This window comes from Salvelinus namaycush, chromosome 4 (genome assembly GCF_016432855.1).
Source record: "Salvelinus namaycush isolate Seneca chromosome 4, SaNama_1.0, whole genome shotgun sequence".
NCBI classification, from domain to species: domain Eukaryota; kingdom Metazoa; phylum Chordata; class Actinopteri; order Salmoniformes; family Salmonidae; genus Salvelinus; species Salvelinus namaycush.
Genome location: NC_052310.1, coordinates 47,005,462 through 47,030,445, shown reverse-complemented (window position 1 = coordinate 47,030,445; position 24,984 = coordinate 47,005,462). Strand labels below are relative to the sequence as shown.

Below are 24,984 nucleotides of genomic sequence, written 5' to 3'. Positions count from 1 at the left end.
TAATACCATAGATAATATAATTAAAAACATTTAAAAACACAAGAACTACAACGTGAGTTAAAGAAACACAAGAATGTGAGTAGATACACGTCAGTGCCAGTACCTTATTCGATGTGCAGGGGTATTGGAGTGGTTTAGGTGGCTTTACATATAAAGTGACTGGTAGTAGGATATACTAATAGTGATATATACACTGAACTAAAATATAAACACAAAATGTAAAGTGTTGGCCCCATGTTTCATGAGCTGAAATAAAACATCCCAGAAATGTTCCATACGCACAAAAAGCTTCTCTAAAATGTTGTGCACAAATTTGTTTACATCCCTGTCAATGAGCATTTCTCCTTTGCCAATAAAATCCATCCACCTGACAGTGTGGCATATCAAGAAGATGATTAAACAGCATGATCATTACACAGGTGTAACTTGTGCTTGTGACAATAAAAGGCCACTCTAAATGTGCAGTTTTGTCACACAACACAATGCCACAAATGTCTCAGGTTTTGAGGGAGATTGCAATTGGCCTGCTGACTGCAGGCATGTCCCCCAGAGGATGTTGCCTGAGAATTTAATGTTCATTTCTCTATCATAAGCCATCTCCATGTCATTTTAGAATATTTGGCAGTACGTCTAACCGGCCTCACAACCGCAGACCGGGAGCATGAAAAACAGTCCATGTCTCGGGTGGCTGGAGTCTTTGACAATTTTTCTGGCCTTTCTCAGATACTGCCTGGCATGTTCGTCCTGGATGGCTGGGAGCTCACCCCAAGTGATGTGCTGGGCCGTCCCCACTGCCCGCTGTAGGGCCTTCCAGTTCCGAGCGGTGCAGTTGCCATACAAGAAATTGATACAACCAGTCAGTATGTTCTCAATGGGTCAGCTGTAAAAGTTTCTGAGGATCTGAGGGGCCATGCCAAATCATTTCAGCCTCCTAAGGGAGAAGAGGCGATTCCGTGCCTTCTTCAAGACTGTTCTGGTGTGAAAGGACCATGTTAAGTCATCAGTGATGTGTACACCGAGGAACTTAAAGCTCTCTCCACTGCGGCCCTGTTGATGTGGACGGGGTGTGCACCCCCACTGTTTTCTGTAGTCCACGATCAGCTCCTTGGTCTTGCTGAAGTTGAGGAAGAGGTTGTTGTCCCGGCACCACACTACCAGTTCTCTGACCTCCTCCCTGTAGGCTGTCTCATCGCTGTTGGTGATCAGGCCTACCACTTTCGTGTAGTCAGCAAACTTGATGATGGAGTTGGAGTTGTGTGTGGGGGGGCCCCATGTTGAGGGTCAGCATGGCGGAGGTGTTGTCGCCTACTTTATCCACCTGGGGTCGGCCCATCAAGAAGTCCAGGATTCAGTTGCAGAGGGAGGTGTTCAGTCCCAGGCTCCCGGGTTTGGTGATGAGCTTGAAGGGCACTATGGTGTTGAATGCTGAGCTGTAATCGATTAACAGGATTCTCACATAGGTATTCCTCTTGTCCTGGTGGGAGAGGGCAGTGTGGAGTGCAATTGAGATTGCATTGTCTGTAGATCTGTTGGGGTGGAAATCAAATTGGAGTTGGTTTAGGGTGTCTGGAATGATGGAGGTGATGTATGCCATGACTTTCAAATCACTTTAGAGGGCAGTAGTCATTGTGGCAGGTAGCCTTACAGTTCTTGGGAACATGAATGATGGTGGTCAACTTGAGACGTGGGGATTACAGAGAGGTTGAAAATTACGTGAAGATGCCTGCAAGCTGGTCAGTGCATGCTCTGAGAATGCACCATGGAAAACAGTTTGTTTCCTCAGCCGTAGCCTCTGTGTTGGCTGAGATAGCCCTATGTGTGGTAGCCCTGTCCTTTAGTTTAGCGTGTACCTCTGTGTTAATCCAGGACTTTTGATTGGGGAAGCAGCTGTGGGGACAACGTCGGCGATGCATTTCCTGATGAAGCCCAAGGCGGAGGTGGTTAGCTCGTCGATGATATCGGCGGAGTCCCGAAACATATTCCAGTCAGCGCTAGCAAAACAGTCCTGTAACAGCCTTCAATTCAGAGGACCATTTCTCTATGGAGTGCGTCACGGGTACTTCGTGTTTGTGCATTTGTTAGTACACAGGAAGCGCACCCTTTTGCGTCTGGCAAACCCCTCACCCCTAAGCCGGCATTACAGAAGTTCCAAAGCAATAATCAGTACAAATAGAACCATATTCATAGTTTCATACATACAGTACGGTTATATAGAGCTACCGTACATTTGCAGTGCTATATACAGACTGTTTCTGCTTGTGTATCACTACTGCAGCCAAGTTTATAGTACTGAGTCAGACTCAATACCTTACCTAAGCCATACTATACTCAACAGGACTGAGATTGATCAAGAGTGACTGAGTTTGGGTGTGTGCATCTGTGACAATGTGTGTATGTGTCAGTGTGCTTTCGTGACCTACAGTATTCTGTGCTGTGAGAGAGTAAATTGGTAAGTGCATATCTGGTTTCATGCGTGTGTGGTGGCTGAAAATACTGCTCAAACCCGCACCACCCGATCTCATCAGTCCTCCTCACACAGTGCTAAAGCGCAGTCGAGCAATCCCAACCACAAACAAAAACGAAATAATAAAAAACTAGCCTCTATTCATTATTGGTACTATCCATGCGAAAATAATAGCCTGTGAGCCATTGGGCATTCCAGAGAGCGAAGGTAACTGGTGCGGATAACGAAAATGCCCTTGGTTTTAGTGGCTGGCATGGACACAGGAAACATGCTAGGCTCCATTACTGAACACTTGTTGATCCAACCCTGGCAGGGTTGAGGAGGAAGGAGAGGCACAAAGTTATGATATCAGCTAGCTACATCAGTGTTTACACTGTGCTAGTCCTGGAGGAGCCCTATATGTACTGGATTTAATTCCAAACTATGCAATCTCAGCACATTCTCAAGGGAGACGCCTTCGTCAGAGGGATAGAGCTAAGTGAGCCAGGCAAGTGTGGTGTCACTGTAGGAAAGTTAAGTGGGACTGCATATAGTGCTGTATCATCATAATTGGCTGCATTCAACATCTGATTCATGTGCAAAATTAGACTATATCCATGATCCTATCCATCCATTCTACATGAAGCCATCAAGTAGTAATCTCAGAGCAGTTCCACGACTTCCTCTGGCTTTCCACAAGCACAAACAAGCCTCCTCCAGGCCAGGCATAATGTGATCCAGCTAAAAATAAAAACCTGTGTGACTAAATAGCCTGATCATTAATCAAATCTCCCTCCCCCACGGTCAACCACTGGAGGGAGGGATATAGTGACGGAGGGAGGGAGGGAGGAAGAGGGAAATGAACTGTGCGGGTTCAACTTTTGCATTGTGTGTTTACCCAACAGAGTCAATGAAATGATAACCGGCGCCAAGTGTGCTAGAGCATGGCAGTGCGAAGCATGACCAAACACAAGGAATGCTCCTTAGTTAACGCCATTTCCCAAAGGGGAGACTTGAAAACATTTACCCTCCACACTACAACCCATCGACCCAGAAAAACTTAATACAGCCTGATTTAATCCCCCAGATCAGACACAAAGAAGGAAGCCAAATTATGTTTGAAGAGCTCTTGAACGTTCCCCATCTCTGAACAGAAGTATTCCTTTGTTGGTAATTTTGTTTGGCCTGATCTAACCTTATGTATTCAGGTTATTAAAGGTATTAAAGAGTTTAAAGACTTGGATGAAAGTTGAGCTATATCTTTTTTTACAGTACACAAAACAATTGAGTTAAGGTGTCGTAATACAAACGGCTGCTCTCATCAGTGGGTGCATCACCCCCACCCGCTCCGAACTGCCGGCAGGGTGATGCCCCCGCCCCCTGCCCAAAGGGATTTTCCAAGGACGGGAAGAACCAAGCCCCACTGGACACCCGGGCGGGCATGGAAGCAAGCGCACACACAATCATCAGGACCAGCACACATGCCGTCTACAACTTGATTTATTTAGGTTATGTTCTATGGCCTTCAAACTCATCTCTGGACCTCGGAGCCAGTTCCACTGCGTTGTTTCATTGTTCCTCTCTAATCAGGGACTGATTTAAACCAGTAGGCTCCGGACCTCGTAGGGTAAGAGTTGAATACCCCTGTTCTATGGTTTACATGTGTTCTGATAGTGTCCCAGAGACCATCTAGTCCATTGTCATAGTCTTGAAGGCTGCTCGTTCCATAGTCCAAGAAGTCCATTAACCAAGTGTCCACACTGAGGTTTACACACTTTCCAATTCCTAAGTATTGTCTGTTTGACTGATAGTTGGGCCAGAGTAATGATGCGTAGCGTGGTACTAGGTTGGATATTACCCTACTCCCTAGTTGGTACACTACAGGAAACAGTGGGATACATATATTCAAGATTTCAGACAACATAATCAACTAACTCAGTCCAGAATCTTTTGACAGCTGGACATTTGCAGAACAGATGCATTAGTGTACCGACCTCACCACAGCCATCCCAACAAGTCTGAAAGGCTTTGTTTCATGTTTTTCAACTTGTGTGGTGTGATATATGCCCTTCGTAAGATCTTCATTTGATCTACTCTTAATCAAGATGAGAAAATACCGATTAAGCTCTGTGAAATGTCTCAGTCATCATAACATAATCAGATTCCACTAATATGTTTTGATCTAAAGTTACCTTTCAGTAATTTGGCATTGCCAGACACTCTTGGCAGACTATTGAGGGGTGTGTGTGTGTCCACGGTTACTAACCTGGGTCATCTTGGCCAGGTCCAGGGAGGGCCGTGGTTCCTGAGCATCCTCTGGTCTCCTGCGCTTCATACCGATCTTCTTATCGTTCAGGACGCAGGGATGGGACTTGCTCCGCGACAGCCCCCCAGTCCCCCCTGCTGTCTGCCCAGCACGTCTCCCCAGCTGTGGGTTGCAGTCCGGTGAGCTGGCCCCTTCTCTGTGGTGGTCTGGCAGGCTGATCTGCTCATGGGACAAGGAGAGGGGCCTGAGAGAGTGGTGGTAGGAGGGGGAGGTAGGGGAGGCAGTGAACAGGGGGTGAAGGGGCAGGTGCTGGTTGAAGCAGGGAAGCTCCAGGGTGCCTTCTGTGGGGTTGTTGGAGCGGGATGGCAGGCTGAAACTGGAGCTCCGCTGCATGGCAGGAAAATTAACCCCTGAAAAACTTCCACCACCTCCTATTCCACTTCCTCCAGAGCAGCGCTGCACACTCCCCCCGCTGTGGCACCTCCTCTTCTCCACCGCCGTCCACACTCGCGACCCCTGAGGTCTCCATGACGACCTGCAGCTCCCAAACGCTTCGGAGAAGGACAGTGAGAGTGAGCGGCACTGGCGCTTGCTAGGGGGCGCCGTGGTGGATGTGGCGAGGGCCAGGGACTGGGTGGCTGCCAGCTTGGCATCGCCCAGGTTGAGGTCTCGAATGAGGCTGGTGATGGCGGTGGCGGTGCCCACCTCACGGCCCCAGACCCGGCTACTCTGCTGACACTCCTCGGGCAGAACGTCCCACAGGCTCTCCAGACTGGCGCCGGACTGGCAGGGGGTCCCTGGCTGGATGGCACAGCCTCTGCGCAGGTCTAGCCACCTGTCTGCCTCTGGAACACAAGGACACACAATAAATACATGTTATGTTTTATACTTTATATATCATCTAATTTGACATAATGTACTTTTGAAGTGGGTATATAAATCAGGACATAACAGATGGGAAGCTTGTATCAGGGGCCTAATTTGAAATCATTACTATCAAAAAAACTCAATGGTCCTCTTATATCACTTCTCCCCCTCTGGCAACATAAGCTACTATTTGCCATCTCATAGAGTTTTGGAAATCCCACTTTATCTCCTCTACAGAGGCTATGTCAAGATAAAGTGCAGCTTTAAGTGACACAATAAACGACAGGGAAAGCAGGGCTAAGCTTCCAGGGTGAGGTTCAATGTGCAGTGTGCATCTTCTTCACGTATGCGAGTTGGGCTTCACGTTAGGATGATCAACCCAGTAAATAATCGCACGTGCATGCACACGCACACTCAGACAGTAAGCAATAGACAGTAAGCAGTAGCAGCTCTTGGTTAGTAAGACAGTAAAGTGTATCCTGGTGAGTATCGCCACATCTGTAGGAACTCTAGAGAGAGAGATGGAGCACATCACTCAAGGTCTAGATTCGCAGTAAAGGTGGTTTAGGACAGGATAGTAAAAGACAGCTATTGACAGGGGATTGGTTCAACCCAAGCTGCACTTCTTGACAGTACATTATCTGAAACAGAGCTGCTTGCTCTAGATCAACAGTTGCATTATGGCTGGCAGGGAAATAGTCTGAGCTTATTGGTATTACAAGATTCTACAAGCAACCTGGCAGCCTCTACGAGACATGTAAATGTCAAATGGCAACATACGTCATTAATTACTCACATTTTTTATATAGCACTACAGTTGTCACAGAACGCTTAGTTAACAAAAATTGGCACGAAGAGGCCTAAGGGCAACAGTGGCACGGTGATGTTTGGCCAACAACAGTACCAGTCACATAACAAACACTGACTTTCAGGTCTATGAACCGGACAACGTTGTGCCACTTGTTTTACTCTTGATGGGGGTTTCTCCAACTGAAAAGTGAAGTGAAGACAAATTTAGACTGAAGGAGAACTGCCAAAAGTCCTCTGACTGGAGAATATGTCTTAGTCCGGGTGGGTGGCTTCCTCCAACAATGACAGAAATGCAGCCTGACTTGATTGGTTTAAATTCAGACAGAACTTGACAAATGAATATGCCAACATTATTCATCACAGGCACAAAGGAAGAATATGACAGTCCAGTGGGCAAAACACCACACTGGTTCTGGCTAACGTAGCCGCTACTGATCTCAAAGCTAGCACAGATCTCTATTGATTCCCAATTGGCAACCAGGGGCTCATCTCTGTCCAAATCCATCCCTTCAAATGCTTCTCTCCATTTTTGCCCTTACTTGGTGGGCGGAAGTCTTTGTTTCAGTCCCAAAGAACAATGGACGGGGGCTACGACATGACCTGACAAGAATGTCAAGAATACAAAATGACAATAGGAGAAAGCATCTAAAAGAAATTACCTCGCCCAGTGAAAAATGTGTTCAGCAAAGGACTGCAATCCCAGCAAAAGCCATTTAATAGCATACAATGTCTTATGTCAGCTGTAACAGATATAGTAGTTGTAGGATATATGCAATGTGTATCCCTTTGGCTTCCCCCCCTCTCCGGTACATGGGACAGATGACGGGGCGAGTCCAAAGGGACTCTTATTTACAGTAGCTTGTCTTTAAACATGGGGGGGGGGGGGTAAGGAGTGTGATATTCGCTGAGCCATAGAAGTCATTGACAAAGGCAACACAACACTCAATTACTTTTAAGTCCAATGAGTGCAGTGCACAGCTCTGTGTGAAGGCAAGTGCACACTGGGCATGAGAGGGAGGCGAGAGACAGATGGTAAAAGAGAGAAGTGAGACAGAAAGAGAGTGACAGAAGGGGATCAGCAGAAATAGTTAAAAGGGGAGGGGAGCTTATAACAAGACATAAAGCTGGTGAACAACACAAAGAAAATGAAGATAAAGCCTGATACAAGACGGTAAGAAACTTAATGGTGAGGATAACAGAGCAAAGGCCATAGTCTGAGGGATGGATGCACTCACCCACAGTGCCACAGGAGAAGAGGGTAGTCCCTCTGCTCATGGTGCCGCGCTTACGCTGTTGATGGACAGATGGAGGGAAACAGACAAAGAGGACATGGCTTAGACTCATTTATCACACTCTAAACATGTCCGTACATAACTCTCCAAGCATCACACACACAAACACACACACACACAATCCCTGTTTGTCCTAGAACGTACAGAACAATTCAGAAAGGAGAACAAACAGGGTGGTGCAGTCAAGCTCATAGAGAAATAGGGCAAAGGGACGGAGTCATTAACATTGCTGGGAGACACCTTAGGTTCATCGTCACAACAAAACAGTGTTATGACAGCACAGCTAGACACCTCACAGTACACACTGGGGGCTATGAAGAGGTACAACTGCTCAAATGGGCTTAATTTTAGTTGAAGTCTTTTCACCCAAATTGCTTGATTTGAAAATCAGCCCTTTAATGTCATCGACTGCTGAGGTAGAATAATATAACATTTATTTAGAAGGGCCAACCTAGAGGCCATATAAATGAATTTAAGACCTTGATGGCGAGCACCCTGCCAAAAACTACAATAGGATGTATTGTAAAGAAGCCAAAAGAGAACCCAAGTCTCATGTTTCCAAGGTCAGTTGAGAGAGAGACGCACCTGTAAGGTACTTGTTACAGTGCTTTAGTTATAGGTCTAGCAGAGTTTTACTCACCAGCAGCAATTCAGTGTCTTTGGACCTTACATCATCGACACCCTTCTTCTTTTCCAGTGTTTTTGAGAAAATGATCACCATGGTACGGCGCAGCTCTGCTCCAGTCCATTCCAGTGCAGGAGAAGGCCGTGGAAAGCCATCTTAGTTGAGGGCGGAGGGGAGACAGTCTTTTGGGCAGGTTGGATGGGCAAATGACCACCTTCCATCGGCAGAGTGTCCTCGGGTGGTAGGGGAGCGTCTCTCACTCTTCAGCCATCCCTGTGCAAAAACAGACAGAAAGAGAGATGTGGTGAGCACACACACACATACAGTTGAAGTTGGAAGTTTACATACACCTTAGCCAAATACATTTACATTCACAATTCCTGACATTTAATCCGAGTAAAAATTCCCTGTCTTAGGTCAGTTAGGATCAACACTTTATTTTAAGAATGTGAAATGTCAGAATAATAGTAGAGAATGATTTATTTCAGATTTGATTTCTTTCATCACATTCCCAGTGGGTCAGAAGTTTACACACACTCAATTAGTATTTGGTAGCATTGCCTTTAAATTGTTTAACTTGGGTCAAATGTTTTGGATATTCTTCCACAAGCTTCCCACAATAAGTTGGGTGAATTTTGGCACATTCCTCCTGACAGAGCTGGTGTAACTGAGTCAGGTTTGTAGGACCCTTGCTCGCACACGCTTTTTCAGTTCAGCCCACACATTTTCTATAGGATTGAGGTCAGGGCTTTGTGATGGCCACTCCAATACCTTGACTTTGTTGTCCTTAAGCCATTTTGACACAACTTTGGAAGTATGCTTGGGGTCATTGTCCATTTGGAAGACCCATTTGCGACCAAGCTTTAACTTCCTGACTGATGTCTTGAGATATTGCTTCAATATATCCAAATAATTGTCCTGCCTCATGATGCCATCTATTTTGTGAAGTGCACCAGTCCCTCCTGCAGCAAAGCACTCCCACAACATGATGCTGCCACCCCCGTGCTTCACGGTTGGGATGGTGTTCTTCGGCTTGCAAGCATCCCCCTTTTTCCTCCAAACATAACGATGGTCATTATGGCCAAACAGTTCTATTTTTGTTTCACCAGACCAGAGGACATTTCTCCAAAAAGTACGATCTTTGTCCCCATGTGCAGTTGCAAACCATAGTCTAGCTTTTTATGGCAGTTCTGGAGTAGTGGCTTCTTCCTTGCTGAGTGGCCTTTCAGGTTATGTCGATATAGGACTCGTTTTACTGTGGATATAGATACTTTTGTACCTGTTTCCTCCAGCATCTTCACAAGGTTCTTTGCTGTTGTTCTGGGATTGATTTGCACTTTTCGCACCAAAGTATGTTCATCTCTAGGAGACGCGTCTCCTTCCTAAGCGGTATAACGGCTGTGTGGTCCCATGGTGTTTATACTTGCGTACTATTGTTTGTACAGATGAACGTGGTAACTTCAGGCATTTGGAAATTGCTCCCAAGGATGAAGCAGACTTGTGGAGGTCTACAATTCTTTTCTGAGGTCTTGGCTGATTTCTTTTGATTTTCCCATGATGTCAAGCAAAAAGGCACTGAGTTTGAAGGTAGGCCTTGATATACATCCACAGGTACACTTCCAATTGACTCAAATGATGTCACTTAGCCTATCAGAAGCTTCTAAAGCCATGACATAATTTTAAGGAATTTTCCAAGCTGTTTAAAGGCACAGTCAACTTAGTGTATGTAAACTTCTGACCCACTGGAATTGTGATATAGTGAATGATAAGTGAAATAATCTGTCTGTAAACAATTGTTGGAAAAATTACTTGTATCATGCACAAAGTACATGTCCTAACTAGAGGTCGACCGATTATGATTTTTCAACGCCCATACCGATACCGATTATTGGAGGACAAAAAAAGCCGATACCGATTAATCGGCCGATTTTTATATATATATTTGTAATAATGACGATTACAACAATACTGAATGAACACTTATTTTAACCTAATATAATACATCAATAAAATCAATTTAGCCTCAAATAAATAATGAAACATGTTCAATTTGGTTTAAATAATGCAAAAACAAAGTGTTGGAGAAGAAAGTAAAAGTGCAATATGTGCCATGTAAGAAAGCTAACGTTTAAGTTCCTTGCTCAGAACATGAGAACATATGAAAGCTGGTGGTTCCTTTTAACATGAGTCTTCAATATTCCCAGGTAAGAAGTTTTAGGTTGTAGTTATTATAGGAATTATAGGACTATTTCTCTCTATACCATTTGTATTTCATTAACCTTTGACTATTGGATATTCTTATAGGCACTTTAGTATTGCCAGTGTAACAGTATAGCTTCCATCCCTCTCCTCGCTCCTACCTGGGCTCGAACCAGGAACACAACGACAACAGCCACCCTCGAAGCAGCGTTACCCATGCAGAGCAAGGGGAATAACTACTCCAAGTCTCAGAGCGAGTTGATAGGCTTGAAGCACAGCGAAGAGCTTCTGGCAAAACGCAGGAAACTGCTGTTTGAATGAATGCTTACGAGCCTGCTGCTTCCTACTACCGCTCAGTCAGACTGCTCTATCAAATCATAGACTTAGTTATAACATAATAACACACAGAAATACGAGCCTTAGGTCATTAATATGGTCGAATCCGGAAACTATCATCTCGAAAACAAGACGTTTATTCTTTCAGTGAAATACGGAAGCGTTACGTATTTTATCTAACGGGTTGCATCCATAAGTCTAAATATTCCTGTTACATTGCACAACCTTCAATGTTATGTCATAATTACGTAAAATTCTGGCAAATTAGGCGGCCCAAACTGTTGCAAATACACTGACTCTGCGTGATACACTGCCGATTTTGCAGGTTTTCCTACTTACAAAGCATGTAGAGGTCTGTAATTTTTATCATAGGTACACTTCAACTGTGAGAGACGGAATCTAAAACAAATATCCAGAAAATCACATTGTATGATTTTTAAGTAATTAATTTGCATTTTATTGCATGACATAAGTATTTGATACATCAGAAGAGCAGAACTTAATATTTGGTACAGAAACCTTTGTTTGCAATTACAGAGATCATACGTTTCCTGTAGTTCTTGACCAGGTTTGCACACACTGCAGCAGGGATTTTGGCCCACTCCTCCATACAGACCTTCTCCAGATTCTTCAGGTTTCGGGGCTGTCGCTGGGCAATACGGACTTTCAGCTCCCTCCAAAAATGTTCTATTGGGTTCAGGTCTGGAGACTGGCTAGGCCACTCCAGGACCTTGAGCTGCTTCTTACGGAGCCACTCCTTAGTTGCCCTGGCTGTGTGTTTCGGGTCGTTGTCATGCTGGAAGACCCAGCCACGACCCATCTTCAATGCTCTTACTGAGGGAAGGAGGTTGTTGGCCAAGATCCCGCGATACATGGCCCCATCCATCCACCCCTCAATACGGTGCAGTTGTCCTGTCCCCTTTGCAGAAAAGCATCCCCAAAGAATGATGTTTCCCCCTCCATGCTTCACGGTTGGGATGGTGTTCTTGGGGTTGTACTCATCCTTCTTCTTCCTCCAAACACGGCGAGTGGAGTTTAGACCAAAAAGCTCTATTTTTGTCTCATCAGACCACCATGACCTTCTCCCATTCCTCCTCTGGATCATCCAGATGGTCATTGGCAAACTTCAGACGGGCCTGGACATGCGCTGGCTTGAGCAGGTGGACCTTGCGTGCGCTGCAGGATTTTAATCCATGACGGCGTAGTGTGTTACTAATGGTTTTCTTTGAGACTGTGGTCCCAGCTCTCTTCAGGTCATTGACCAGGTCCTGCCGTGTAGTTCTGGGCTGATCCCTCACCTTCCTCATGATCATTGATGCCCCACGAGGTGAGATCTTGCATGGAGCCCCAGACCGAGGGTTATTGACCGTCATCTTGAACTTCTTCCATTTTCTAAAAACAGTTGTTGCCTTCTCACCAAGCTGCTTGCCTATTGTCCTGTAGCCCATCCCAGCCTTGTGCAGGTCTACAATTTTATCCCTGATGTCCTTACACAACTCTCTGGTCTTGGCCATTGTGGAGAGGTTGGAGTCTGTTTGATTGAGTGTGTGGACAGGTGTCTTTTATACAGGTAACGAGTTCAAACAGGTGCAGTTAATACAGGTAATGAGTGGAGAACAGGAGGGCTTCTTAAAGAAAAACTAACATGTCTGTGAGAGCCGGAATTCTTACTGGTTGGTAGGTGATCAAATACTTATGTCATGCAATAAAATGCAAATTAATTACTTAAAAATTATACAATGTGATTTTCTGGATTTTTGTTTTAGATTCCGTCTCTCACAGTTGAAGTGTACCTATGATAAAAATTACAGACCTCTACATGCTTTGTAAGTAGGAAAACCTGCAAAATCGGCAGTGTATCAAATACTTGTTCTCCCCACTGTATATAAAAATCGGCCGATTAATCGGTATCTGCTTTTGTTTGGTCCTCCAATATTCGGTATCGGCGTTGAAAAATCATAATCGGTCGACCTCTAGAAGCGAGCCTATCAGACGAGCTAAATGCCATTTATGCTCGCTTCGACGCAAACAACACTGAAGCATGCACAAGACTGTGTGATATCGCTCTCGGTAGCCGATGTGAGCAAGACCTTTAAACAGGTCAACATTCACAAAGCCGCGGAGCCAGATGGATTACCAGGACGTGTACTCAAAGCATGCGCAGACCAACTGGCAAGTGTTTTCACTGACATTTTCAACCTCTCCCTGACCGAGTCTGTAATACCTACATGTTTCAAGCAGACCACCATAGTCCCTGTGCCCAAGGAAGGGAAGGTAACCTGCCTAAATTATTACCGCCCCATAGCACTCATGTCGGTAGCCATGAAGTGCTTTGAAAAGCTGGTCATGGTTCACATCAACAGCATCCTCCTGGATACCCTAGACCCACTCCAAATCGCACACCGCCCTAACAGTTCCACAGTTGACGCAATCTCAATCGCACACCATACTGCCCTTTCCCACCTGGACAAAAGGAACACCTATGTGAGAATGCTGTTCATTGACTATAGGTCAGCGTTCAACACCATAGTGTCCACGAAGCTCATCACTAAGCTAAGGACCCTAGGACTAAACACCTCCCTCTGCAACTGGATCCTGGACTTCCTGACAGACCACCCCCCCCAGGTGGTAAGGGTAGGCAACAATACGTCTGTCACGCTGATCCTGAACACTGGGGCCTCTCAGGGGTGTGTACTTGGTCCCCTCCTGTACTCCCTGTTCACCCACGACTGCGTGGCCTAACACGACCCCAACACCATCATTAAGTTTGCTGGCGACAGTGGTAGGCCTGATCACCAACAATGATGAGACAGCCTATAGGGAGGAGGTCAGAGAACTGGCAGTGTGGTGCCAGAACAACAATCTCTCCCTCAATGTGAGCAAGACAAAGGAGCTGATCGTGGACTACAGGAGAAGGAGGGCCGAACAGGCCCCCATTAACATCACCGGGGCTGTAGTGGAGCGGGTCGAGAGTTTCAAGTTCCTTGGTGTCCACATCAGCAACAAACTATCATGGTCCAAACACACCAAGACAGTCGTGAAAAGGGCACGACAAAACCTTTTCCCCCTCAGGAGACTGAAAAGATTTGGCATGGGTCCCCAGATCCTCAAAAAGTTATTCAGTTGCACCATTGAGAGCATCCTGACCGGTTGCATGGCAACTGCTCGGCATCTGACCATAAGGCACTATAGAGGGTAGTGCGTACGGCCCAGTACATCACTCGGGCCAAGCTTCCTGCTACCTAGGCGGTGTCAGAGGAAAGCCCATAAAATTGCCAAAGAATCCAGTCACCCAAGTCATAGACTGTTTTCTCTGCTACCGCACGGCAAGCGGTACCGGAGCGCCAAGTCTAGGATCAAAAGACCCCCTAACAGCTTCTACCCCCAAGCCATAAGACTGCTGAACAATTAATCAAATGGCCACCGGACTATTACATTGACCCCCCCCCCCCCCCCATGTTTTGTACACTGCTGCTACTCACTGTTTATTATCTATGCATAGTCACTTCATCCCTACCTACATGTACAAATTACCTCAACTAACCTGTAGCCCCGCACACTGACTCGGTACTGGTACCCCCTGTATATAGCCTCGTTATTGTTATGTTACTGTGTTACTTTTTATTATTTTTGTATTTTATTTTTGACTTTAGTTTATTTGGTAAATATTTTCTTAACTCTTCTTGAACAGCACTGTTGGTTATGGGCTTGTAAGTAAGCATTTCACGTTAAGGTTTACACTTGTTGTATTCGGCGCATGTGACAAATAAAGTTTGATTTGATGTGGGCACACGTGTGTGAGCACGCCAAGGATGACCTTTTTCTATCAAACCACAACAGTGTGTCCCCAGGCGCAGGGCGAGGAGGACAGCAGGATTGCTCCTTGTGTGTGTCTGTTTGGCAGGCAGCAGGGCCCTGAGAGAGACGGGCCTAAACACATACAGCACACTGGGCATGGCCACCACATACAGAGTACACCACAGGCTCACTCTGTAGTATTTACTGAGTCCTCCTCTACAAAATGTTTAACTCACAACACTAGGGAGCTAATCCAAAACAATATAGTTGAATCCCCCAGACAGACAGAGCTAGGCTATATCAGGAATAGTAATCACTGCAGTGACCTTGGGGTTGTCCCGACCACTCGCTGTAAAACAGCTGATTAGAGAGGGCCAGGCCTGTTCCTCCAATCAACAGCCTACTGTCTACTTTCAGATTCTACTGTGGGCCAACAGACACAGCTACCACAGCCTTCAGAGCTCCTCAGCTAAACCCATGACCACTCTGGGTTATCCTTAAGATATGGTAGAGAGAAAATGTAAAGGGTTGATGATTTTAAAAATGATGGGGCCAGTTGGAGAGGATAGAAAGTACTGGGCGGTGAGATTGCATTGATATACTACATGACAAAGAAAGGGGTAATGTGCTTGCCAACTGTGGGGAAATAAAGGAGGTGACATAAGGAGGGCTTCACGGGTCCCAGAGGCTGTCCTCCACCCACAGGGGCCAAAGAGACCAATGGCTCTGCTCTCCTCTCTGGCCCCATGACGGCATGTAGCCTCCTAATGTTTAATGTGGGCCAGACCAGCCCATGCAGGCCCACTGCCGGCATATGATTCCCATTATCTCCATGTATCCCTGGGAGTCAGTGGAGCAGGACTGGGCCTCTTGATGTTAGAGGGGGCGGTGGAGCAGGACTGGGTCTCGTGAGGCTAGAGGGGGGTGGCGGAGCAGGACTGGGCCTCGTGAGTGTAGAGGGGGTGGCGAAGCAGGACTGGGACTCGTGAGGCTAGAGGGGGTGGCGGAGCAGGACTGGGCCTCGTGAGGCTAGAGGGGGTGGCGGAGCAGGACTGGGCCTCGTGAGGCTAGAGGGGGTGGCGGAGCAGGACTGGGCTTCGTGAGGCTAGAGGGGGTGGCGGAGCAGGACTGGGCCTCGTGAGGCTAGAGGGGGTGGCGGAACAGGACTGGGCCTCGTGAGGCTAGAGGGGGTGGCAGAATAGGACTGGGCCTCATGAGTCCAGAGGGGGCATGTGTGTAGCCTAGGTGTCAACGAGGGGTCATGGGAGAGGGAAAACACAATGAGAATTACCTTCTGGAGCCATGTGATCCAATTCGACATGATGCAGAACTAGGACACCTTGGGACTTAGGAGGACTTATGTTGGTCACATTGGGCCTACTGGTCAATGCTCACATTTTATTTAAAGTATGGGTAGCTATAGCCCAATATGGTGACCGGAATATGGGCGAGTGGGTGTGTTGAAAGGAGTGGTTGTATGGAAAGTGAATCAGCTAATTGAGCAGATTTGTTGCCACTCAAGCTCGTTTTGCGTGGCTGATTGGGCTGCACGACGAGTCAATTAGCCGGCGACCAGTGCTGTATTGACTTGCCTGTCAACCTGAGGTGCTTCCTACTCATGGGCTGCTGTATCATGGTCATGTCGCCGACGGTAACTAACTTGGCAATTTAGTTCTTCCCATTATTTTATTTACACTTTAGTCATTTAGTTGACGCTCTTATCCAGAGCGACTGGCCCAACGCTTTTAACCGCTAGGCTACCTGCCGCCTACCTATTTCAAGTAGGTTAGCAACCTACACAAGAAATAAATTATATTGATAACCATCTAGATGTCACCTTGATACATACAGTATGGTCTACTACTCAATGGGGATGGAATGAACGGCAACAACACCGGGACACAGTGCCCTTCGCACACGCTTGCCAAGCACTACTATCTGACGACGGCGTGCAAAGTAGTTACCTAGTAGCCAATATCAGGGTGACTGTCACAGTAGGCACACGCATACAACACATGAAGCTACAGTACACCCATCATCAGTACTTTTATTAACAAATAAACAGTCCGTTTCATAACTGAAATGTAACAATTATTTGTGCAAAACTAAGTGTGAAATACAACTCAGACTCATCCTCTGGCTTCAAAAAAGAAGTCCAAACTCTCACGGTATGGTAGCTCAATATACAGTAGGTGCATGGTAAGAAACAAAAAAAAACAGCTTAAACAAACCGTTCGAACATATAGCAGAGTGCTTTCCACACACCCACTACTTTCCTTTTGACATACCCACTCGCCCACACTCTGGTCGCCATATTAGGCACCAGCTACCCCCTTCTCCTTTATTCGCTTAATGAACTTGAGGAATCTCAAAACCCTAGTAGTTCTACATTGGCACATTTCTGTGGTACATCTTCAACTTACAGTTGCCTCGTGTAACATTTTAACCATGGTTCCATGCTTGTTAAATCATGTTTAATATCTGAGTAAATTATACTGCAGCTGATGGCAGAATCTTTGGCTCCAATTCAAGTTTAGGCCCAAAAAGGATCATATTAAATGTCAATAATAATTATATTTATATATCCCTAGAGGGAAAAAATCTAAATATGATCCAATTCCATAGGGGATGTATGTACCTAACAGTAATTCTAACCAGATTCTTCTTCATTATAGAAGTTGGGTCTGGGCACAGGCCCCTTGGCTCTCAATGGTCGATTACAGAGAAGGATTTGAAAGGGCAGTACTGGTAATGGCACCATGCCCAGGCTGATTCTGCACAGGCACATGAATGGGCACCTGGGGTGACAATATGGGGCACTGTAAGGTTCTGTGGCACAGTGTTTAGTGTCCATCACTGATTGGATGTGGTTACGGTAAACTTGTGAGGAGTGCTTCTAGTGTCACAGCTTTGATCAGTTATGTTGAAATAAACAAACACATCGCATCAATGACCTCTGCAACTTGTGGTTGATGAGAGGGTGAGACAAAGAAAAATAACAAATAGATATATGTAATGTCTGTATGTAATGCTCTAGGACCCTCAAACTCAACTCTGGACCTCAAAGCCAATTCCACTGCATTTTTTCAATCAGGGATTTAGACCTGGGACACCAGGTGTGTGCAATTAATTATCAGGTAGAACAGAAAACCAGCTGGCTCCGGACCTCGTAAGGCAGGGATCATCAACTAGATTCAGCCGTGGGACGATTCTTTTCTTGAGCGGATGGTCAGGGGGCTGGAATATAATTACAAATCATTTGTAGACTGCAAATTGACCACAAAAAGCCCAAACAGATATAATATTTGACTAAAACATCATAATTTCAAACTTTGCTTACATTTGTATACGATCACATATCTCTCTATTGTGCGTGGGAACAGATTTCCAAATAAAAATCTCTTGGAGCTGATTCGATGGTGTTTTTACAGTTTTTTATGTCCAACAATTTTAAAATTAAAATGTATATGTATATATTTTTTTGCTCATTACTTTGTGGGCCAAATACAATCACCCATGGGTCGCCAGTTGGGAACCCTGTCATAGGGTAAGAGTTGAGTATCCCCTGGGCTATGACAATGTTATCCTGTTCTTTGTTTTGTGTTATATGCGCAACCAAAGTATGGCTAGTAGGCTAGGTCTACTGTGGAACCTAGGCCTAGTATGTTGAAGATTGTAAAATGTTTAACCATTTAAGAGGACCACAATGGAAACAAGTTTTCTAACTTTTTTGTGTCATCCTCGATGATTGTAAATGCATTATCCACATGTGTGGTCTCTCTCTCTCTCTCTCTCTCTCTCTCTCTCTCTCTCTCTCTCTCTCTCTCTCTCTCTCTCTCTCTCTCTCTCTCTCTCTCTCTCTCTCTCTCTCTCTCTCTCTCTCTCTCTCTCTCTCTCTCTCTCTCTCTCTCTCTCTCTCTCTCTCTCTCTCTCTCTCTCTCTCTCTCTCTCTCTCTCTCTCTCTCTCTCTCTCTCTCTCTATCTACTCAAGTATTTCGGGAGATTTAATAAGATGGCATGCTTTTATTATGACAAAAGACACACTATTGACTATATTAGAGTTATAGTGGCTTAAAAGGTGTTACAAAAATTATTCTTCCTCATCAGGTGGTGTTTTCAGGCCCACTGGGAGAGAAGGAGAACTACCATTCTCTTGTGAAAGTCTCAAGTAGCGTCTGTGTGGGCATGAAGAGTTAATGCTGGGTCAGCCCTTTCTCGTGTTGAGGATGAGGTCGTAAAACGGGTCTGGAGAGGTCACTGCATACCAAGCCGCCCTCCGACCATCAGCCCAGCACCCATTAGCTGGACACTTTGTCCCAAACACCACCCCATCATGCAACAGGAGCCTGGTGAGAACATAAACAAAGCAGCTCTCATTCACTCAGCTTTTTACTTGACAACATCTGATTTGATGTGCAGTAACTGCGGTTGATTTTGGCCTTCCAAGTCAATTCTAAATTACATTTCTTTAACAACAGTGACCATGAGCTTCTACACAAATAAAAACTGTCTTTATCTCTATGAGCAGTTTTAAAGACCATTCATTTATTTTTCTCTGAAAGAAGAGCAGTGACCATGACAACCCAGTCCTGTGACAAACAGAAAAACAAAACAGAGAAGACACACCTTTCTTGAGAAAGGTTTCCAGGGCGCTGACATATCAAACAAACACACACACACGTAGGCATACACACACGTACACACTGGAGGTCTAAGTGTGTGTCGATTACAATACTGCTGCTTTGTTGCCATTTTAAAGCTAGCGACATACAGGGCCGGATTAATGCAGGGGCTTACCGGGACTGAAGCCCCTGGGCCCAGGGGCCTATGATTTCTTAATCACTCAACCACACGAATGCCCGGTCATTTCAGTCAGCTGTTTGTTCCACCCCCACCCCAAAAAAATCATGTTTACGGTTATTTTATCATCCATGTTGTAAATAGGAACTTGTTCTCAACTGGCCTACCTAGTTAAATAAAGGTGAAATAAATAAAAAACGTTGGTTACACAGTTATATGGTAATTGTGTCAGTCCTAATGAGCAGTAATGATTATATGCTCTTCAAAGCTGATTTAGGACTTCTTCCTAAATCATCACTAATCTGTAGCACAAAACTGAACTGGGTAGGTCCAGGGGTTGGAGACCGTTATTAAGAACGATTAGGCCAGGGGCCCCCCTTGGCCTCTGGAAAAACCATTGCATGCCAGCCAGGGCTCTCCACACATCAGGTATCCTACTAATTACCTCCTCTCTCACCCCCTCACCCCCGTCCCTCAGTATATGGTTTCTCCCATTACCCCTGACAGGCTGCTCTATGCACATTAAATCAGGCCCTTATCCACCAGGGAAACGTTACATGAGAGCTTCCAGAGCAGACCATCATGATTAATCCACCTCACAGGAATCCATAAAGGCTAAGGAAGGGGACCACTCCTACAGTATGGTGTGTAAATAGGTGACGTTATACAGACAGTCACTTCCAATCCCATATTGCATGTCTTGGGTAGCTGTACCCTCCAAGCTAGTTACAGGGTAGTGCGGTCTGCACAACGCATCACTGGGGGCAAACTACCAGCCCTCCAGGACATCTACAGCACCCAATGTCACAGGAAGGCCAAAAAGATCATCAAGGACAACAACCACCCGAGCCACTGCCTGTTCACACCGCTACCATCCAGAAGGCGAGGTCAGTACAGGTGCATCAATGCTGGGACCGAGAGACTGAAAAACAGCTTATATCTCAAGGCCATCAGACTGCTAAACAGCCATCACTAACTCAGAGAGGCTGCTGCCTACATTGAGACCCAATCGCTGGCCACTTTAATAAATGGATCACTAGTCACTTTAAACAATGCCACTTTAAATAATGTAAATAATAATAATATTTTACATTACTTATATCATATGTATATACTGTATTTTATACCATCTATTGCACCTTGCCTCTGCCGCACGGCCACCGCTCATGCATATATTTAAATTGACATATTCTCATTCACCCCTTTAGATTTGTGTGTATTAGGTAGTTGTTGGGGAATTGTTAGATTACTTGTTAGATATTACTGCACTGTCGGAACTAGAAGCAGAAGCATTTTGCTACACTCGCATTAACATCTGCTAACCATGTGTATGTGACCAATAAAATTTGATTTGATAACACTGCAGGTCTCGTATGGGGGAGCATAGTCGATGAATGGTGTGGGAATGGGGGAGTGTTGGGGTGGAGGGTGACGGGCAATTATGGGCATTCCATTGAGTCAAGACATCCACTCATTCATGAGAAAGGTGAGCCTTACCCATTCAACCAAACATCTATCTGTTACTTTCTTGGCAACTGTCTTGAGAGCTGTGTGTGTGTGTTTGTATGTATTAATGTGTATGTGTGTGAGTGTGGGTGGGTGGATGGATCCAAGGTTGGAAAAAAACGGGTCAATGTCTGTGCCCATGACTATATATATGAATGGACAAATCCATCGGTAACGTGATAGCATTCATTCCTATGTGAAAACTCAATAGCGTATTTGAAGCCAAGGAAGTCGGATAAGATGGCTTCTCATGTGGGAGATTTATGTAGACATAACATGCACAGTTTGAGCTACACCAGGAGAAGACGTTGCAGGCTAGCTTAGTGCTGCCCCCTCTCATTGAGTATCTGAAGTTGGAGGCCGACCGGGGTACCGCAGGCTGCCATTCGCTACTTATCCTTATAACGTCTTCTGTGTGCAATTTTAAAATAATCGGTTCAAGGACATTCCTCTGGTGTAATAGAAGCAATTATTGGTACCATGACTGTCTTGAAAATGTTTATTTATTTTCACGAAGATTGACCACAAAGATTGCCATTTTCCCCTTAGGGGGAATCCTTTTTTCTACAAACAATACCTGCGGTACAGCGGTCGGCCTTGAACTTCCGTGGCTTAAATGAGAGACATTATCGTTCACATAATGTAAAAGATGAAGATGTAGTGCAAAGAGATTGCCAATACACACCAACCCTAATTTAGCTACCATTATGAACACAACTGAGATGGAAGAGACATGATTTCCTTTAGCTCATTAATCTTCACAATTATGTGAGGCTAAACTTATTGGCAGAGAAACTGTGAAATACAATGGCAAATACTGTGAAAAACTGTAAAGTGCAGGAAGGCCACTGCTTCAGCACTAGCATGGAAAACAAGTTCTGCTTCCTAATACGTTGAATTATGTCGTTTGCACCATACATCATTCGGAAACTTTCTATTTCTTTTTTAGGGGTATATAATTGAGGGATTACATTTTAGACAGAATCAACAGAAAGTCTAACCAAACCTTAAATGACTCAGACAGGAAATATGCAGTGTTGTTAAGAAGGAGGAAAGGAGAAGGTGGAAAATAAACAGAAGAATGAGTCTTTCGTCATTCATAATAGAAGTCTTACGATAGTGAATAACAAAAGACAGCAAAACATGAGGTTACTTCAGATGTCGATAGGGAATTCAGGGTGTATGATTTAGAGGTGGCTGCCCGTGACACACACACACACACACACACACACACACACACACACACACACACACACACACACACACACACACACACACAGGGAGAAATCATCCAGACACAAGGTCTGTGGTTTAACTTTGACAAAAAAAGTAATACAAGCACCTCTCATCAAGATAAAAACAGGAGCCTAAGATTAGGTCAGGGGAGGATTGGCCATCTGGCAATTCTGGCAAATGCCAGACGGGCTGAACCATTTTTTAGTTGGGTTGGCTGGCCGAAATTGACACATACACAGGCCCATGGGCCTGCTAAGATTTTTTAAAGAAATAAAAAAGCTATTTCTCTGTTATACTAATCTATAATGAGCCTTTGGCTGATCAGTGGGCAACGGCCGCCCCCTTACCAAAATGGACTGGCCTGGTTTTCTGATAGGCTGAGGTCCTGCTCCGACTTGTTATCAGTTCGACAGCCAATATATATTTCTTTACCTTTATTTAACTAGGCAAGTCAGTGAAGAACAAATTCTTATTTCCAATGATGGCCTACCCCGGCCAAACCCGGACCACGCTGGGCCAATTGTGCGCCACCCTATGGGACTCCCAATCACAACCAGTTGTGATACAGCCTGGAATCGAACCAGGGTCTGCAGTGACGCCACTAGCATTGAGATGTGGTGCCTTAGATCACTGTGCCACTTGGGAGTCCCCAAAGATCATGGATTTTTCCAAACAGTAAGGTGCATTATTCTCATGATTCCTGTAATGAAAGTGTCTGCCCTGCCCATGTGCCTGTTTTGCTGGGCCATGCTGCTGTGATGAGCGAACCACTCTCCTCTCCCCCCATGCTCTTGAGAGAAAAATGCATTCTGATCGTATAACATTTCAAAATGCAATTGCGGGAAAAACACAGATTTGGAAGTGTGTCCCCTTGTCCCTGTCGGAGAGAGGAAGGTCTCAACTCTGTGTAGGTATCAGAGAGCTGTCTGCTGATAGAATGCCAGTTCGTGAATTCTCATCCGAGTGGAGAAGTATAACTGAAGCACAAAATTCCTTGTGTTTTTTCTCCTCTCCGTTCCCCCATCTTCTCTGAGCAGGAAGGCCCGTTGCCCGAGCGACTCCAGACTCCACACAGACACAGTGTTTACACATGCTGCTCCAGAGCCAGTACTATTCTTCCGTCAGACAAGCTTGCATGAAAACTTTGTTCATTTGCACAATGTCTGTCGTTCACATTCACTTGTAAATGTCCAAACTCACCACAAATTACATTTGGTAGCTCCTACCTACAGTACCAGTCAAAAGTTTGGACACACCTACTCATGCAAGGGTTTTTTCTTTATTTGTACTATTGTAGAATAATAGAATAATTCTACATTGTAGAATAATAGTAAAGACATCAAAACTATGAAAAAACACATATGGAATCATGCAGTAACCAAAAAAAGTGTTAAACAAATCTGTCACGGTCGTCATAGTCGTTCTCCTCCTCAGACGAGGAGGAGCATGGATCGGACCAACATGCAGAGTGGGTAGTGCTCATGATAATTTATTAAATCGAAACGAAACTGAACACTTACAAATACCAAAAAACAACAAACGTGACAAAACCGAAAACAGTCCCGTGTGGCACGAACACTGACACGAGATACAAACACCCACAAAACACACCTGAAACCCAGGCTGCCTAAGTGTGATTCTCAATCAGGGACAACGATATACAGCTGCCTCTGATTGAGAATCATACCAGGCCGAACGCACAAAACCCCAACATAGAAAACAACACATAGACAACCCACCCAACTCACGCCCTGACCATACTAAAATAAATACAAGACAAAGGAAAACAGGTCAGGAACGTGACAAAATCAAAATATATTTTATATTTGAGAATCATCAAAGTAGCCATCCTTTGCCTTGATGACAGCTTTGCACACTCTTGGCATAACTCAACCAGCTTCATGAGGTTGTCACCTGGAATGCATGAAAATGAACAGTTGTGCCTTGTTAAAAGTTAATTTGTGGAATTTCTTTCCCTCTTAATGCGTTTGAGCCAATCAGTTGTGTTGTGACTAGGTTGGGGTGGTATACAAAAGATAGCCCTATTTGGTAAAAGACCAAGTCCATATCATGGCAAGAACAGCTCAAATAAGAAAAGAAAAATGACAGTCCATCATTACTTTAACACATGAAGGTCAGTCAATACAGAACATTTCAAGAACTTTGAACGTTTCTTCAATTGCAGTCGCAAAAACCATCAAGCGCTATGATGAAACTGGCTCTCATGAGGACCGCCACAGGAAAGGAAGACTCAGAGTTACCTCTGCTTCAGAGGATAAGTTCATTAGAGTTAGCAGCCTCAGAAATTGCAGCCCAAATAAATGCTTCACAGAGTTCAAGTAACAGACACATCTCAACACCAACTGTTCAGAGGAGACTGAGTGAATCAGGCCTTCATGGTTGAATTTGGGCAAAGAATCCAATAATGAAAGGACACCAATAATAAGAAGAGACTTGCTTGGGCCAAGAAACATGAGCAATGGACGTTAGACTGGTGTAAATCTATCCTTTGGTCTGATTAGAAATTTTTGGTTCCATCCGCCGTGTCTTTGTGAGACGCAGAGTAGGTGAACGGGTGATCTCTGCATGTGTGGTTCCCACCGTGAAGCATGGAGGAGGAGGTGTGATAGTGCTTGCTGGTGACACTGTCTGTGATTTATTTAGAATTCAAGGCACACTTAACCAGCATGGTTACCAAGGCAATCAACTGACCTCAACCCAATTGAGATGGTATGGGATGATTTGGACCACATAGTGAAGGAAAAGCAACCAACAAGTGCTTTTCCTTCAAGACTGTTGGAAAAGC

The 24,984-nt window shown here is 45.0% G+C and overlaps 1 protein-coding gene across 3 annotated transcripts in view; it reads right to left on the bottom strand.

The window, feature by feature from the left end:
- LOC120046570 (protein FAM53B-like) overlaps positions 1–24,984 on the bottom strand; it is a 45,990-nt gene that overhangs the window by 11,685 nt on the left and 9,321 nt on the right. For all 3 annotated transcript variants that reach the window (XM_038991919.1, XM_038991918.1, XM_038991917.1), the window contains exons 2-4: positions 8,319–8,576; positions 7,622–7,676; positions 4,710–5,554 (exon numbers count right to left, since the gene is read on the bottom strand). In XM_038991919.1, the coding sequence (XP_038847847.1) occupies positions 4,710–5,554; positions 7,622–7,676; positions 8,319–8,399 (981 nt within the window). In that variant the 5' untranslated portion in view covers positions 8,400–8,576. The remainder of the gene's footprint in view (positions 1–4,709; positions 5,555–7,621; positions 7,677–8,318; positions 8,577–24,984) is intronic.